The sequence below is a fragment of the Grammomys surdaster genome, unplaced genomic scaffold, assembly GCF_004785775.1.
Source record: "Grammomys surdaster isolate TR1022 unplaced genomic scaffold, NIH_TR_1.0 137, whole genome shotgun sequence".
Classification (NCBI taxonomy): Eukaryota; Metazoa; Chordata; class Mammalia; order Rodentia; family Muridae; genus Grammomys; species Grammomys surdaster.
The window spans coordinates 15,919,213-15,936,921 of record NW_021604595.1 but is presented as its reverse complement, the minus strand read 5'-3'; the positions used below and the strand labels follow the sequence as shown (position 1 = coordinate 15,936,921).

At 42.9% G+C, this 17,709-nt stretch overlaps 1 protein-coding gene across 5 annotated transcripts in view; it reads right to left on the bottom strand.

Annotated features, from left to right (window-relative positions):
* The window catches only part of LOC114617572 (serpin B6), a 109,846-nt gene that overhangs the window by 31,858 nt on the left and 60,279 nt on the right, over positions 1-17,709 (bottom strand). For 2 of the 5 annotated variants that reach the window (XM_028763162.1, XM_028763158.1), the window contains exons 1-5: positions 14,814-14,900; positions 11,329-11,503; positions 9,883-10,035; positions 5,484-5,601; positions 2,338-2,480 (exon numbers count right to left, since the gene is read on the bottom strand). In XM_028763162.1, coding sequence (XP_028618995.1) covers positions 2,338-2,480; positions 5,484-5,601; positions 9,883-10,035; positions 11,329-11,493 — 579 coding nt within the window. In that variant the 5' untranslated portion in view covers positions 11,494-11,503; positions 14,814-14,900. Of the gene's footprint in view, positions 1-2,337; positions 2,481-5,483; positions 5,602-9,882; positions 10,036-11,328; positions 11,504-14,537; positions 14,591-14,813; positions 14,901-17,709 lie in introns of those variants that run through there. The other 3 variants (XM_028763159.1, XM_028763161.1, XM_028763164.1) reach the window with 2 other exon arrangements.

Genomic DNA, 17,709 nt, shown 5'->3' with positions numbered 1-17,709 from the left:
TCCTGGTTGACAGCGATGTCCTACTTCCAGTTGCCAAACCCATTTCATGTCCTTGACTCCAGCCTTTCCAAATCAACGATTTGACTCATTACAAAACTATACTGTCTGTATCTCTGAATTTATAACCCAAACCTGACTTTGCTTTTTAAAGAGACTGCCATCAGCACAGCCCTGGGATACTATAATGACATCCTTGTCACTAACCTCAGCACAGCAGCCATAGGTTGTAGCACAAGGCAACTCAGGCCACCCTGCTGTGGTGGGATATCGTTTTGTGGGACCACTCTACCAGGAACAAAAGCTAGTTAAAATCCTTAAAGCATCCCGGAATAGCAAAGAGCCCACCCTGCTTCTTATTCTACTTCACTCTCTTCTTTGGTAGTAGGGTTGTCTGTAGTGTTGTGGCTAACCAGATTATGTTTCTTTCTCCCAACACATTGGACTGGAGAACTGGAACATGCTTTTTATATTCTGGTGTCTGCTCTTCTGCAGTCTTACAGTGAAGGTTTCTTCAGCACCTCTCACTGCCTCAACACTCAAGCACAGCATCCTGCCAATGCCTCTGTGTGTCTCTTGAGCCAACTACTGTGTTCTTACCTATGCTTATCTCAAATTTCTCTCCCCAGAAAAACAGAGCTTCATGAGGGCTGGCATATTAGTGCATGGTACACAGTAGGATCTCAAGTGATCTGAAGTAGTGATCTGAAGGCTATAGTGGCAAACAAATGGGCAGAAATTCTGCTCATACTTTAAATAAAAATCCACAGAACAGAAAATCTTGTGCCTTTGGAGGCAAGGTCACATATATGGATTACCATCAGCAGCTGCTGTAGCCAGAGAGCAGTCTGTGTCCTAGTGTAGAGACAAGGAAACAAGACAATGCCTCTTAACTCTGCACCTAACAGGAGCCACAGTAAGTAGTTCCACTTATGTAATATATGTATATATTGTCATCACTTATATGTACTATATGGGAAAGATCTCAAAAAAAAAAGCCTTCTTGCTGTCAGTTCTATGTCCTTCCCTGTAGACTACATTGGCGTCAAAGCCCTGCTGTGCACATGAGGACAAAGATCTCATGCTAAAGGTGGCATAGCAGGAAAGGAGAACCAGTTCCCAAAAACATCCCTCCATGCAGGCAGCCCCAGGCTTCACCCATTTCTTGCCCTCCTGTGTAGGACAATGGACCCTGACAGGAAACTTGGTAAGTTTGAGCAGGTTCAGAGTCCCTGGCACCCAGGCACCCACCTGAGACAGTAGGCAGCTCCCTGCTCCCTACCAGATTCCTGGCCTAGAACACATATCACAACTTGACCTATAATCATGTAGATCAGAACAGAGTTCTCCAAGTTAATTAGGTATCTAGAGGCCCTGAAGGTTTAGCTAATAATTCCCTTCCCGGATATTCTCTCCTAAAAGAGGTATTTAATCTCTGGTCTACCCTGAAAAGGTGCTATGCACCCATTTTCTACGATGTCAATAAACGATATGGATAAACATGGACTGTCTCTTTCATCCATAACCATCATCGAGAGCATGGAGAAAGCCTTCATCTACAGATACACAGCCTAAGTCTCCCACAGAAGGCTCCTCTGTGCTCCCAGATAACTACTGCTAAGCTAAGGACAATCACTGATGAGCTAAGCCAGAGTTCCCCATTCCACCCTCACCACCACCCCAGGCCCCAGGTTTGTCCTCAGCCTGTAGGTCAACTCTGTTCCCAACCCAGTGTCTGGATGTTCAGGAGTATGGGAACCCCAAGTCTTGGGCTCCTCCTCGAAGGCCTGAGGCACTCAAGCACTCATTACACAGCTGTCTGCCCTCAGCTGCTTTTCCAACAGGGTGAGAAAGGTTATTTTCCCTCTGTATTGTTCTGTGGCAACCAACTCGAGGTGTGATCCTCTTGAAAGAGGCAGAAGACACAAGACAGCACTTCCAGGAAGACACACTGAAAAGAACAGACTGTGCACAAGGAATGAACTGCATTCTGGGCCACAAGGAGCCTCATAAACCACATCTGGAGTCTAGATTTTCTTATTTTGAAACTTCTATGAAGACCATTTCAAGTACACTGCAGAGCTCTGCCATCAGAATTGGCCTCAACATCTGCCAGGGACAGCAGGGCCAGGCCTCATACCATGTAGCCTGCAGCCATCATTGCCAACATGTGAAAGAAAAAAGGGAAGAGAAAGGCTCTAAGGCTGAGAGAGGGTCTGCCTGCAGAGCTGGCAGAGACATGAGAGGCACAGGCTACATGAGGAAACTCCTTATGTTCTAGAAGCCAATTGAACAGGGGACCTTGCCCAGGAATCTCCTTAGTTACCGCACTGTAGTTACCTTGCTGACTTTGAATGGCATCTCCCTGGTGTCCTCTTTGTTAAACTGTTCCTCCCAGTTTCCTTTGAAGTAGATGGCATTCACAAGGATTAGCAATGTGTCAGAATTCACTGTACCTGGAGACAGGAGCTCTTTGATTTTATCTGAAAGAATGAATTTTTAGAAGAAACCTAATTAAAGACTTGTGGTGGTATGGATGAGAATGGGCCCACAGGCTCATATATTTACATGCTCAGCCTCAGTTGAACTGTCTGGAAAGGATTGGTAGGTATAGCCTTGAAGGAGAAGATATGCTGTTGGGAGTGGTCTTTAAGATTTCAAAACCCCACAGCACCCCCACCCTCACCCTCACTTCTCTCTTCCTGCTGCTTGTGGATTAGCATTGGCTGCTGCTCCAGCACAATGTCTGTCTGCTTCCTGCTATGACGATCATGAAATAACCCTTCTAAAACTCTAAGCAAGCTCCCAGTTTGATTCTTTCTTTTATAACACTTGCCTTGGTCATGGTTTCTCTTCACAGCAACAGGACAGTAACCAAGACAAGACACAATTAGCTAACAGAGGTGGCTGATACATGTCAAGGGCTGATAGGCAAATGGTGCCACCTGATGCTCTGGTCAGAAGCTTGCCTGAGAGATGTCACTTCTCTCAATATAAAGAAACATTTAGCTTTAAAGCAACAACCCTGACATCAACAAGAAGATGACAACTTCTTGTTTTTTAAAATCTATTTTTAATTAAGTTTATGCATGTATATTTGTGAAAGAGTGTGTCTCTTTCACATGCATTTGATATCCACAGAGGCTCCAGATGTTAGATCCCCTGCAACTGAAATTATAGGAACTTAGTGTGGGTGTTGGGAAACAACTCAGCTCCTCTACAAGAGCAATCTGTGTTCTTAAGTGCTGAAGTATCTCTCCAGCACCAAAGTCACACTCTTTAAAAGTGTTACAGAGAAGAAAAAATAAGCTGATAAGAAAACTTCATTGTTCAAATAAACACGTAAAATGTATGAGTTGCAATTTAAATACTCTTGAGCTGGAAAGAGACAATTGTTGACTACAACTTTAAGAAAGAAACTTTAGGCTGTTTTCAAATATTCTGGTTATAAATTCCATTTTAAAATATTTGAAGCAATAGATATATTTATCTTGATCTGAACATTTGAGAACACACATTGAAAATCACAGAGGATCCTGTCAATATACATATTTACATATCAGCTTAAAAATAAATCGAAAGTAGAATAGCAGTTATAAAAGTTTAAAGCAGTCTATAGGCTCAGGTTAATGGGGGCTCAGCCCAGCATCTGCAACCACGCTACAATAGCCACAGAATGAGAGCACTTCACCCAGAGAAGGAAGAGCTGCAGGGAAAAAGCATTTTGTACTTTTTGTAACAACCTTTGAGAAGAAAGAAAAAAATAAGAAAGGGAGCGGAGAGGGAAGAAGGAAGGGAAGCATGTACCAAGGATGGGAGAAATAGCAGGTTGGTCGTGTATCAAATATTGGGAGACATCACAGACACACTGTTAAAAGCTGGGGAAAACCAGATGTACTGAGACACCATTTAATACCAGAGCCTGAGCCTGAGCCAGAGCCAGAGTCAGGGCCAGGGCCAGGCCCATCTCTGTGAGTTTGAAGCCAACCCAGTCTACATAACAAAGTCAGCCAGCAACGCATAGTGAGCCTCTGTCTTTAAAAAGTAAAAATAAAAAAGAACAGGAAAGAGCTAGGCAAAGTGTCAGACACTGACAGTATTTTAGAGACAGCTTTGTAAGGTTTGTATCTACTTAGAAAAAAGCCCTGCAGACTGCAAATTGTGATCATACTGCCTGATGTGTAGTTACTGAGAAAACTGCCAACAGTCAAAGCATTCTGAACACACAATAACCAGAGCTTCATTCAAATTCAAATGCATGAACTCAAGGTGCTTATGGCAGCGGCTCCATCTTGCTTCACATCACTTCATTGTGACCTTGGTCCTGACATACATGAACATTTTGTACTGCATGCCATTGTGCTGTGCTATGAAATACAATGCCAACAAACACTGAGTCAAACATATCAGCTCATATTCAAAACCATCATGTTAGAAATGCAACATCTATGACTACATACAAACTTTTCTGCTTTTATAGATAGAATGGCTTCATTGTGAAAAACAGACTTTCCGTACTCTCATACTCTTACCCTCAGAAAGTAAGCATCAAGTTATTACATCTTTGGGAAGATGAAGAGATGACTGAATGCTTAAAAATTCATATAGCACCCACATTAGGTGCCTCACAACTGCCTATAACTTCAGTTCCAGGGATCTGTCACTCTCTAGACTCTCAAGCACCTGAAGGCACAGGATGCACATAAATTTATACAGGCATAAACATATATGAGACTTTTTTAAAGCTTTAAATTTATTATCTCTTTGGGTTATATAGTGTTTAGATAAACTCTTCTCCCTCATTAATATGAAAGTTTGGCTCCATCTTTAATTATAACAAATATAGGTATACCAATGAGTTGTTTTAAAACACATTTCTATAGACTATAATGTATACCTGTATTGTATATTTTACAAGGTCATATAAAAATTTCTCAGACAAAAAGGAGTTGTGATGGGTAAAGCTTAAGAGTTCTGATTTATGGGCTGGACATAGTAGCACACACCTTTAATGCCAGCACTCAGGAGGCAGAGACGGATCCCTGAGTTCCTGGACAGCCTGGTCTACAGAGTGAGTTCCAGGACAGTAAAAGCCACACATTGGACTGTCTCAAAAAAAAAAAAAAAAAAAGCAAAAAACAAAAACAAAAGTAAAAACAAAAAAACCAGAGAGAGAGAGGAAAGGTCTGTCAAGTAAAGATGTTTGCTACCAAACCTGAAGAACTAAATAGAATCCCTAAGACCCAGTGGTAGAAAGAGGAAACCAACTCTTGTGTGTTGTCCTGACTGCAGGTGTGCACAGACACATACAAATTCACAACAAACAAACAAACAAATAATTGTACCATTTTTCAAAAAGTAAGCTGACTACTTAACACGGATGGGGTGTGGCTCAGCGGCAGAGGAGATCCTACTCAGCCTGTTCAGGGCCCTGCAGTCAAATCTCAGCACTAAACACAATCAAAACAGAGTAACTCTGTGTTCACCTTCTGTCTTTTTGGCTACCCAGGTGTTGATGTGCTGTCGGGACTGCTCTGTAGCACCCTGAAAGTCCAGCTCTTCCATCTCTGCTTCGTAGAACTTGCGGCAGGAATCCTTGAAAGACTGAGACAGAGTAACATGGTTATACAGCCATGAAAGTGATTAGGACCAACAGCCTCCTTCCCAATGCCCAAAGGCAGATGATCAAAATTAAATGAAGTTAATCATTAAAATTTAATGAAAACAAATATGTGGAAAGAATACAAAATTCTCCCTTACTGTTCCAAGCTTTCCAGCATTACCCTTAGTTTATGAATGATGTAAGGTGCTGGATCATATGAGGATCACTAAAAAGCACGATGAACAGCTAGATCCTTGAGGTAGTAGCTGATGCTCACGGAGGTCACTGGGAGCAGCCTCAGATGCAGCATCACACTGCTGTCACTCTAAGAGGCCACCACACTGGCAGAGTGAGGGTTAACCCCACAAGAGCTATGACACCTCTGTGCTGTGCATGGCCTGGACCTTCTACCACAAATTTCTATGCCAAAAGAATACAAATTTGCATCATTCAAAGTAGTGTCCCCTACAGTCACAGAACACCAGGGACATGGCCATAGAAGCTATGAAAATGAGTATATCATTTTAATTTATTTTACTTCATGATATGGAATTTGAAGAGCTATGTGTTCATGGTCACTGTGGCAGGCAGCTCAGTTACAGGGGTGAGCAATTCTCAAAAACACAGCCGATGCTGGGGTCGAGTGGTGCAGTGCAATAGTGAAGGATTTGCTTGCCGTGCACAGGACCTTACAGGGCACTGACCACCAGCACCATGAGACACATAAAAGTCAAGCCACTTGTTGGTATGGTCTATGAAGTGACAATGACATTGATGACCACCCACATTCTGCCATGTTACAACAGAAAACGTAGTACAATGGAAGTGGGCTAAAATCATGTTAACACTGTGTATTTGGGAATAGTTTTGTGCACTGTGCATTCAGATACTTATTTCTGTGCCCAGAGGTCTTAGCACATTTGCATTGTCATGATCATTGGAGCATCTACTGTCTCAGTGATGTGTAAAAATTCTTTTCCATCACCTCTGATTGGTTACTAAAATCCTGATCAAGAAAAAAGCTGGGCCAGAGAAGAGGTAGGACTAGCAATCCCAGTGAGAGAGCCTCTAGTAGGGAAAGAAAATGGATCATTAGAAAATTTGGCCATGAGCATTCGCCATGAGCAGGTTGCCAAGGGAATCATCCTAAGGACACTGATGCAGAAGATGACCCCAGGGCAAGGTTAAGATGGCCAGTAATGGGCATGTGGCTAGGAAGAAGGCATCCATAGAGGGCTGAAATAGATAAGTATCTGCCCAGCTATAGTGCTTAATGCTTGTTAATAAATATAAGGGTCTCTGTGTTGATACTTGGGAACTAGAATATTATAGAAAAGTCCAAAAATTACTTTTACAAGTGTATATAGAATTGTTTCTCAATATTTCTATGAAACAGCTCATCTCATAGCTACATATTTAATTCTTATTTGAGAGAATTGTTTGAATTTTCATTTATACATTTATGTGTGTGGCAAATGTACATTTCATGTAGGTATGTACATATGTGTGCATGAGTGTAAGTGAAGTCTATGTGAAGGTTAGAAAATTAATATCTTTCTCAAGAGCTCTGTACCTTATTTTTTGAGACAGCCTCTCACTGAATCTGGAGCTCATCAATTAAACTGGGTAGGCTGCCCAGTGCACTCCAGGAATCCACCTGTCTGTTTAATTTCTAGTACTAAACTTATAGTCATGAAACTTCATGCTGGGTTTTTATGTGGGTGCTGGGGATCTAAACTTGGGTCTTTTTTGCTTTTATACCAGGAATTTTATCTAGCAAATGAGCACCCTCTCTAGTCCCTGAAGAAAACAGAATTATGATACAGGATTTCAACACCACAGTCTGAGTATCAGCTGAATGACCGTAGCACAGCTTGTCTCCCTACACCCCCTCAAAGCCTGTAAATGAGGAGACAGCGATGGCTATACCTCAGAGGGTCAATGTGAGATATGGACAGTCTACTTTGTTTTATTTATTATTACATATTTTATGTGAATGAATATTATGTCTACATGTATATCAGTGTACCATGTGTGTACCTATTTGTAAAAGTCAGACAATAGCTTCAAATTCCTCAGAACTATAGTTACAGATGGCTGTGAGCTGTCATGTGGGTGCTAGAAATGGAACCCAAGCTGAAAAGAAGGAAGAAAAGCCAAGGGCTCTTGACTGATAAGCCACTTATCAGCCCTTTAATAGATGCTTTTCATGACCAATGCTTTACATGCCATCCCTGACTTCTCAGTACAGTGCAAAGGTGAAATTCATAGAACAATTCATCTAATCCTTACACAGTCTGTGCTCTGCCAATTTCAATGTTCTACATCTGAAACAGCTTTAAAATTTCTCAGCCTAAGAACAGTCTAAGGGGCTAGGCCATGGCTCAGTTTGTACCGTCTTTATCTATTCTGCATAAAATCCTGGATTCAAATCTGCCATCACATAAACCCAGAGGTGGAGACATGTTGTAATCCTAGCACTGAGGAGGTAGAGGCAAGAGGGTTAGGTTTTGAGAGTAATCCATAGCTATATTTGAGGATACTCTAAGGTACAAGAAATGTCTCCCAAAAAAGCCAAACAACAACAACAAAAAAAAAGAGAGAGAGAGAAAAAAGAGAATACAGGCTGCTCACATACTGACACCTTGTTATACCTGCGAATGATAGTACAATTTTGAAATACACTGTGCACTGTCAGTTTACGCTACTATTTTTTAAGCAACAACTAATGAATCTTAAGGAAGAATCTAATTGCATATGGCAATTAGGATTTGAATTTTTGCCTCCCCCACCAAAAATGATGTTCAAGACAGGGTCTCTCTGTGTATCCCTGGCTGTCCTAAACCCACTCAGTAGACCAGGCTAACCTCAAATTCAGAGATCTGCCTGCCTCTGGGATCAAAGGCATGTACCACCTCACCAGGCTTAGGATTTGGAATCTTTAATGATGAAATTAATAAGAAGTAACTCAAAATATTACTAAACCTAGTTGAGATCCATATGAAAATAACAAATTATCAATGCTTTTTCTTTAAAAAGTCACCAAAAAAAGAATAAGTAAGCTAATCATTTGTTTGCTGAAAGTTTTGTTTTTCTTCATATAAAAAAAGCCTAAAAATGATAATAACATAAAAAGCCACTACAGATGCAAAGAAAGTAAAATAATATGCAATAAACAAACAAGCTAGTGCACAGAACTTACTGCTATCTGACCTGACACTCCGCTACACTCCTTTAAATCACATCATTTTAAAGCAGTGGAGATCTGAAATAGGTTAGAAAATCACAATAAAAAAGGAAGACTGATCTCAAACATCACAAAAAGGAAATCCCTTATAAAGTAATAAAAATGAAGATAGCCCAACACAAAAATGTCCACCGAGTATATAAATGAACAATCCACATATTAGTTGAATTTCCTTTACCAAAAATGCTCAGGGTCAGATGTAATTTAGATTCAGGAGTCTTCAGGTTTCAGATTTTTTTTTTTTATTTATTTAGGGGCATTCAATTTGAGCATGTTCCAAAAAAACAAAACAAAACAAAACAAAAAAACAGTTTCCAATCTCAAAATGTAAAAGAATAAGATTGTGCATAGCTCAAGAGAAGGATAGAAATAAAAGCTCTGCTGATATCGCTGGCAGTTTGGGAGTGCAATGGAACAATACATATTATAATCTTAAGGCTGTACTTTGTTTTTACAAATGCATCTGACAGCAATGCATGCACATGGGCATGAATCCACATTCGATAACTCTGTTTGTAACAGCCCACCCTGGGGACAAGCTAAATGCTACCCACATGTCAGTGGTTTACTACATCACCATACGTTTCTACTCTGGCTTTTCCTATGATGGATAATAAGTTCTGAACAGTGCTTAGGGTGTGGGTCAGTGGTAGAGCTGCAGCTTAAATGTGTGAAACAATAGGTTCCATCTCTCACACTAACAATAGCAATATTAATAGTGAGGCAGAGTCTTGTGATATTCAAGAAATAAAAGAAACTCATTGAAAAATAATACACATAATGGCACTACACACGGAAAGTTCTCACCGACTAAATTTCTGTATGCGCAGGGACACAAACATCAGCCTCACTTGTGGAAGCTCTTATTTATGGAAGGAACAGAATTAGAGAATAGCTCTTATTTAAACATTCTGTACAATAGGAATATACTCACACAGAGTTTCAAAGCGTCCAAACAAATACACAACTGTATTAGTGGGCAAGGGAGTAAGGTGAATCCTCAGCCTACTGTCTCTGAGTACTGCATGACACTTACTGCTAAAAGATCACAAGTCTTTTCCCCGAAGAGCCTGTTGGCTGTTCTGAGCAAGTACTGTGTGCCAGTCTTGTTCACTTCGGTGAGAAGGGACTGGAAGCCCTGGTGGACGTCTCCACCTCCATTGCCGCTGCATTTATCCAAAGACAGTGTCTGAAATCAGAACAGATTAAAAACACATCTTCATCAGGCCCAGCTATAGGAAATGAGTCAACACTAAACTTATCCTCAGAATCCTGCTACCACTCAAAACCCACCTAGTTACAAATGAAAGTACCTTGAAGGTTCCCTGTCTAGGGTCCTCCTCTGTACCTTGTCAGCCCTGGTCTGGACAGAAATGGCCTTTCACAAACTCAGCTCTTCATGGTCACTAATGATGCTCTGGCTTCAAGCATGGCTACCAACCAGACCCACTGTCACTCAAGTGAACCTGGCTTCTGAACAAGGACATACAGTCTCTTCCCTGCTCTTGGTATGGGCTGACTCCAGCACTGTCTGATCACCAGAATTTAGGAGAGTGACCATATTCCAGGCCTGGGCTTTAAAAGGCTTGGCAGCTACCACCTTTGAGAACTTAGAAGGAAATCCAAGCCATCCTGCAGGAGGCCACATGGAAAATACTGGAGTAACTGCTACCACATAAAGCTGCTTGAATAAGAAGCAGGATCCCAGCCAACAGTGAACACCTAGGTGTTGAACCTTAGATATACCTCCTTAGACTTTCCAAGCCTAATGAAAAGCTACGGGAATGACTTCAGCTACTCCCATAGGTAACAGATGAACTGCCTATCAGTGGTTGTAATAGCTTGGATCTAAATGAGAGACAGTTCAAACTGAAGGCAAGCTGGCAGGCCCTAACTCTCTTTTAGCAGGAGGCAATTTGAGGAAAGAGCAAACACAATTGTGTCTTATAAAAATGAAAAGGTACTGTGAAGAGTTAACCCAGAATCCAAAGTCCCTGCCCAAGGTTGTCTCCCTGTCTTAGGCTGGGACAGTCTGCCTCTGCAGTTCATGCACCTCTGTAGCTAAAGCATTATATCCAAGAAGAGCCCTAATGGATCCGACCCTGGTCTCTCAGCCAAGGTTGAGCCCATTTGGGAAGAAACTTCAAGGTCCTAGGACAAGATCAGTCTAGTGTTCCTTACCTGTAAACAGTTGAGATTCATTAGGGCTAGAGAGAAGACAGAAGGGACCACAGAGATCCTGATGCCACCCTTTTGGTGTTTTTACTCAAGCTAACCGTCATATACACACAGTAAGCACCAGTGAGGCAGTGAAAGGGTCTTAACAAGCACAATACATCATCCCCTTCACCTCTCCAACCACTGTCATTTCTTCCCAGTTGTTCCTCAAGATGAAATTTTTTTTCCTTTGAGATTGAGAATGTATAAAACCAGCTCAATTGACAATCTGTGGTATATATCTGCTGTGAAATGGGGCATTTACCTGAACTATCTGGCTTGCAGTCGTTCCTTTTGCCCCCATGAAGACCATGGCCAGGGCTGAGGAGATGCTCATGGGTGACAAAAATACATTTTTTGAGCTGTCTTCACCCAGTATTTTCAAAAGGTTTAAGGCAAAGGTTCCATTTGCTTCCCGTAGAGGATCCATGATGGTGAGGCTGGAATGAGGGATTAAAATCACATAAATACAGGCTGAAGTATAAGATACATCTTCACTCTCACTCACACTGAGATGTTTTGGCTCAGTGAACAAAAGGAGGAAAAAACAGCCTGGTTAGTCAAGGTCACATGCAGGAAGTGATACAGTCCTGCTGGGCTGACTCAGCCTTGTCTTTCTTATGTGCAGAAATCAATACATGAGGAACCAGAAGGAACTGGCTCAGAGGACAATAGGCACCTGAGGACCCATCAACTTGGAGGGTCACAGAAGCAGCCATGCAGGCTGGAAGCAAGCAACCGTAGGAGGAGGGCCTGTTAGTGCTCACATCATCCACAAGCCGTTGTCAATTCCCTTCCCTGTCGGACAGTACAACAGTTCTAAGACCTCCCTAAGCTGGTTGGGAACTGACAGAGTAAGGGAAGAAGAAGTAATAGGCTACAGGAAAGGGAAGGGTACCCGGCTGTAGTAAGAACAGACAGAATACACAGCACAGCTTTAACATTCCTAGGAGTATAAACACTGCTGAATTCTTTTGCGCCTTTTAAGTCATCTTACTTGCTTCATTTGAATTTACTCATGGAGTCAAGCCTTTTTATAAACATTTCTAATGAACTGGCATTTTTTTTCTTCTTGGTGTTCGTATGGCTATGGAGAACTCCTTTATACTGGTTGCTTTGCCCCGAACTGTTGGACTCAAACTTTCTGACTTTACAGGAACAAGAAGGTGCTATGATGAACTCTTCCAGACCAAGGGCACAAAATGGTTCCCCTCCTGGTTTCTTTCAGGAGGGGATTTGTGAAGTACTAACTGTGTTGCTTGGAGAATAGATTGAATGCTGGTGCTGATTTGGGCTGGGGAGATGGTTCAGTGGATAGAGCGTCTGCCATGCAACTGTAAGGACTTGAGTTTGAAGCCTGAGCACCCATGTAAGGTGAGACAAGGTGGCACATATCTACAACCCTGTGAGATGGGAGGCGGAGACAGAGAGTATCTAGAAGCTCATAAGTCAGGAGCTTAGCAAATTCGGTGGCAAATAGGACACATCTCAACAAAGTGAAGAGAACAGAACCATATCTGAAGTTAGCCTCTGATTTTCATATGCAAGTCAATAAACATGTTTATCTACACCTATATGGCATAAGCATGTGTGCATGCATGTACACACACACACACACACACACACACACACATGAAACAACAACAACAGAAAGTCAAATTTCTATGGTTGAACACACCAGTTGACAAGATGGGATAGATGCTTCCTTTAAGGCCCCCATGGGCCATGCTTTAAATTAGATCATCATTGCAAGTTCTCATGCACTTGACTCTTCTGAGACCCACTGGCACTTGGAGGCATTCATCTCTGCACTCAATCCTACTACTCTTCTCTTTCATTATATGAATGTTTCATACAGCCAGTGTTTACTGGCCATATTAGTGTCAGGACTCCTGGACGCTTGCTCTGTGAATACTAGAGAACATACCTCTTTGCCTGTATCATCTGTTCTGGACCCAAACATATTCTTGATTTATTATTTGTTCCCATGTTTTGATGCGACACTGTCCAATCACATTCTAAGAAAGAATATTGTTATTCTGGTTTCTAACATCTGAAAATATATTCATTTAAAACTAATTTAAAGGTACTTTAGACTGGAAAATGACTAATAGAACTTTAAGTAGCCAGTCATTCCTGAGTATCTGAAGAATATCAGTTGATATCTGAAGATGCCAAAATCCTCAAGTGCTCAACTTACTTACGTAAAATAACTTAATATTTGACCTAACCAGTGTAAATGATGCTGTGTATTTTAAGTGCTATGTTGATGAGTAAATGCCCAGCACAATGTAAATGCTAGATAAATTATCCCTGTTACCATACTGTTTAGAAAACAAGAAAAGGGAGTATATGTACACACACACACACACACACACACACACACACACACACACACACGCAGCCCAGGCTGGCCTCAAGCTCTCATTTCCCTGCCTCAGCCTCCTGGGTCCTGAGATTATAGGTATATAGCAATACATCTCAGTTCTCCTACAATGTTTTCTATCAGATTTTGATTGCTGCTTCATGGTGACTAAAAGTGAAATCCATGTATGGGATCGTATGGGGAGACATGCAGGTATAGGGAGCCAAGAGTGCCCCAAACACACCCTCTCTGTGTGATGACACAAGTCACAGCGGATACAATTACTCAGGACAGCCATAAAACACTAGGACACACCCCATGTATACTGATAACAGCAATCATCCCGTGTGCCCCAGCACCACAGTCCCTGACATATACATTTACCCAAGGCTACTTGATATATCAGATCCCACACCCAACTCCTAAGCCACTCGGGGAAGGAAATGAACAGCCTCTGGAAGAGTCCTATTACAAGCAATTGCCTCTCAGTCAAAAAATAAGTGCCAAACCTCACCCAACTTTCCCTCACACTCAGTGTTCCTGACACCACATGAATGCTAGTTGTGTATACTTCTGATCCTCAAAACAGACCTAAGGGGAGGAAAGGAGGAAGGCCAGGCATGTGTCTCGGTAGGAAAGAATTTGCTCAGCAGAACAAGGCTCTGGGTCCATCAAAAATACGAGGGTGGAAAAAACAAGTTCATATGCCAGTTTCATCTGGCACAGAAACCCTGTCAAAACTTTGGCCATGACCTTCTCCTAACCTGACAGACATCAAATTTGTGAGTTTAGTGTGTGGGGGAGGTGGGGGGGGGGCCGGGAGGGGCGGAGAAGGGTGGTGAGAAACCAAAGATCTGGAATTGTTTCTCACAGTATCTATGTTTGCAGGCCTCCCTGGTGCTGAGGATTTGTCACAACTTCCAGCACAGCCTGGGCCGTGCCCCTGGGAGATTCAGGCACACTGGACAGGATAGTGGGGCCTGAGCACCCAGCGCTCGGCCTCTCTCCGTCCCCCACCTCCCAGATCCCAACGCCCGCCATAGTGCGTCACCAGCCTGCGTCTCCGGGGTCTCCAGGATCTCTCGGGATCGAGGGTCATACGTGGTCACCTGTAGCCCCGGGACCCGGCGCAGCAGCCGGGCCGGCTCCGCGCTGTCCCCATCCCTCGCCAGCCGCCTCCTCCAAGGACGCTGGCAGATCTGGGAGGGCGGCGATGCCACCAGATGGCCGGGACCTCAGGGCGACTCACTCAGCTGCGTCACTGCCCACTGAAGCCGCTGTGCAGCAGAGGGAACCCGAGCCAGGACCACAGGGCTCTCGCCGCGTGCCACACCCGCCCGCGTCCCCAGCTCCCCACGCCTCAGTTATCCCACCGAAGAGCATACCCTAGACTCTCGACTTCCGGACGGGTTGCGAGCAGAGAACAGACTATGAGGTCCCAGCCGCCGCCCGAGGCCTCAAACACCTACGGGGCGGGAGTCGGGCGGAGTCTGAAGGCCAGGGCGCGGCCGTTCCCTGAGTAGGAAAGGGCAGAGAGTAAGGCCAGGTGAGCGCCTGGGGCCCTACAATCTAGCCTATCCTCTGGCTCTTGGCCACCTTGCTGCAGATTGAGCAGCTGGTCTTTCTGGTACTTCCTGGATGCTTTGGCTACCTCCATTTAGCGATGTCAGAAGTGTGTCAGCTCTTAGTGGATGGACATACTTGTGACAAAGCAGAATATAAGTTTAAAGTGAGGAAGGAAGAAAAGACTTTTAACCACCGAGTCTGGAGGTAGAGATCTTACTCAGCAGGCACAGAAAAATAAAGACAGGTGGTCAGTGCCTATGTCCCAAGACTCCACTACTCCAGCCTGGTTAGACGCCGAGGTGCTGATATTTTATATAAATGGGACTGAAAACCCTGTCTGTCTGCTTGCATTCCTTCTAGGAAGCAAGATAACCTAGTAGAGAGAATACTTGTCAATTTTAAATCTTTAAGGACAAGAAAACTATGTAAACATCAGATTCTTTAACTGTCTCCTTCACCTTATCCTAAACCTAAGGTACCTTACAATGACTTGTTCACATTTGAGTTGCATGTTTCCTGTGGAGAATTTATAGAATGTTAGCCAGCGCCCCTGATCGTTCTACATAGAATATATCAGTAGAAAATCAGGAGGCCATCACAGCTGTAAAATTTTACCTTTGAAATAGTGAAACAAATTCTCAGAGTATCTTACTATCCCTCCTCATCATTTGCTTAGGTTTTTTTTTGGGGGGGGGTTGCTTGTTTTCAAGTTTTAGGTTAAATTTAAGAGTACATGTTGTATCTGAATGTGGGTTTATATACACGAACTCAGTCCCTTGTGAGGGTGAGTCCCTTGTGAGATAGCACAGAGTCTCTTGGAGCTGAGGTTACGGATGCTGTGATCTGAGACTTGGACTCTGATCCTCTGTAAGAGCAGTACCTGTTCTCAGTCATTGAGACATCCCTTCAGCCCCTCTACTCCAGTTTTTTATTCCAGTTTATCCTTCTAGGATATCCTTTGCAAAGTATACTGTGTTTATATAGGATAAATTTGGATATACTAAATATATATATATTTGTATATATGTTTGTATATATATTTGTATATTTGTATATATACATATATATATATTTGTAGCACCACTACAAATGCTTTTAGATCCTTTCTTCCCTCTCTTCCTGAGAGACAGGAAGGAGGAAGGGGTGGGTACTGGAAATCTCCACATTCTACCCCCAAAGATTGGACCCAGAGCTTCCGTATGTTAAGCCCACACTCCCTCCCCCATCCAGCTTTCCCTGCTGGCAATTTCTTACAAAGCGTGGCAAATCAGTCTCTAGAGCCTGGTGAAGAATATAAAGGTTACTGTTTGCCATCCCTCACAGATTTTCTGTATTTTCTCCTTTTTTCCCTCTTGTCTTCCTCATTTAATGAAGAACTAACTGTGCTTATCTTTGGAAGAGAGCCTCAGCCCTGTGGACCCTGGATTGTGTGGGAAAGGGACCAAAAAAATGAGCATGAGGCATCAGTGACTCAACAGTCTTCTGGGTTTCTTACTTTTCCATAGGGGTTTTCAGAGCCTGAGTCTCCACGCATAGCAAATGCCTGGGCATTTGTACTGGAAGCATCTATATATTAGTGTGGGGGCGGGGATGGATGGATGAATGAAGGCAAGGCCACTATGACCAGAGAGAGAAGAGCAGAAGGCAAGAAGGGGATGCAGCTCAGTGGTAAGTGCTTGTGTACCACACATGAGATCCAAGTTTAGTGCTTGTGTACCACACATGAGATCCAAGTTTCAATCATTTACAACACACACACACACACACACACGGGGTGGGGGGAACAGGAACAGAGATAGAGAAACATCACAATGAACTTAGTCAAAGTCAAAACATTCTTTAAACAATCCAGATACAATGCTAAAAGGAGAGTGTGGAGGAAACCAAGTGGGATCGCTCTGCATCTTCCCTAGAACCTTCTGATACTATGAAAGCTACCCAGCCTGAAGCCTCCAGATCAGTACCAGCTTGATTTCTTCAAGTCGTGTGACTGAACAATGTAGTGACTTCACCAATAGGATCTTTCCATTGTGTTCTGGTGGGCAATCAGGAGCAATGAGCAATTATTTTAGAGACTCTGGGAGCTCCCTGGCTACCAGCTCCAAGGAAAGCACCCCATACCTAGCACTACCTTTTTGTTTGATAATCTATGTTTTAGATACCAAAAGAAGCTCATCTGATCTACTCCAGTATCACTATGGAATGTGTCAAGATGCAAATGAAGGAAGAGGGAGGGGATTTCCATATGCTGGACAGGATGCAGGTAGACAGTCACCTGGCCATGAGGTCTTGGGTCACTGCTGAAGGGAGACTCTTGAGGGTGTCAGGTAAACTGTTCCCTCAAGTACCAAGAGTACTATTAATCTACTCTCTATGGGTGGGGCAGAAAGAACATAAGAGCCACCAGTTCCAGAGGACTGATACAACACCATGTCTTCTAAACACAACAGGGCCATTGCATCTATGAACTCATGGTAGCTGATTGCCTGTAGGTGACCCATACAAGGTAGAGCCACTCAACATTCAAGCACAGATAAAAGAAGAGCTTAGGGAACTTCTGGCAGGTGGTGTCTTCTAGGGGAGGTAGAGTGCCTATGAGTCAAAAGACAACCCTATATCCAGTATATATGGAGAGCACTAACTGAACTCAGTGGGTTATTAAGAAAGGAAGAAAGAAAGAAAGAAAGAAAGAAAGAAAGAAAGAAAGAAAGAAAG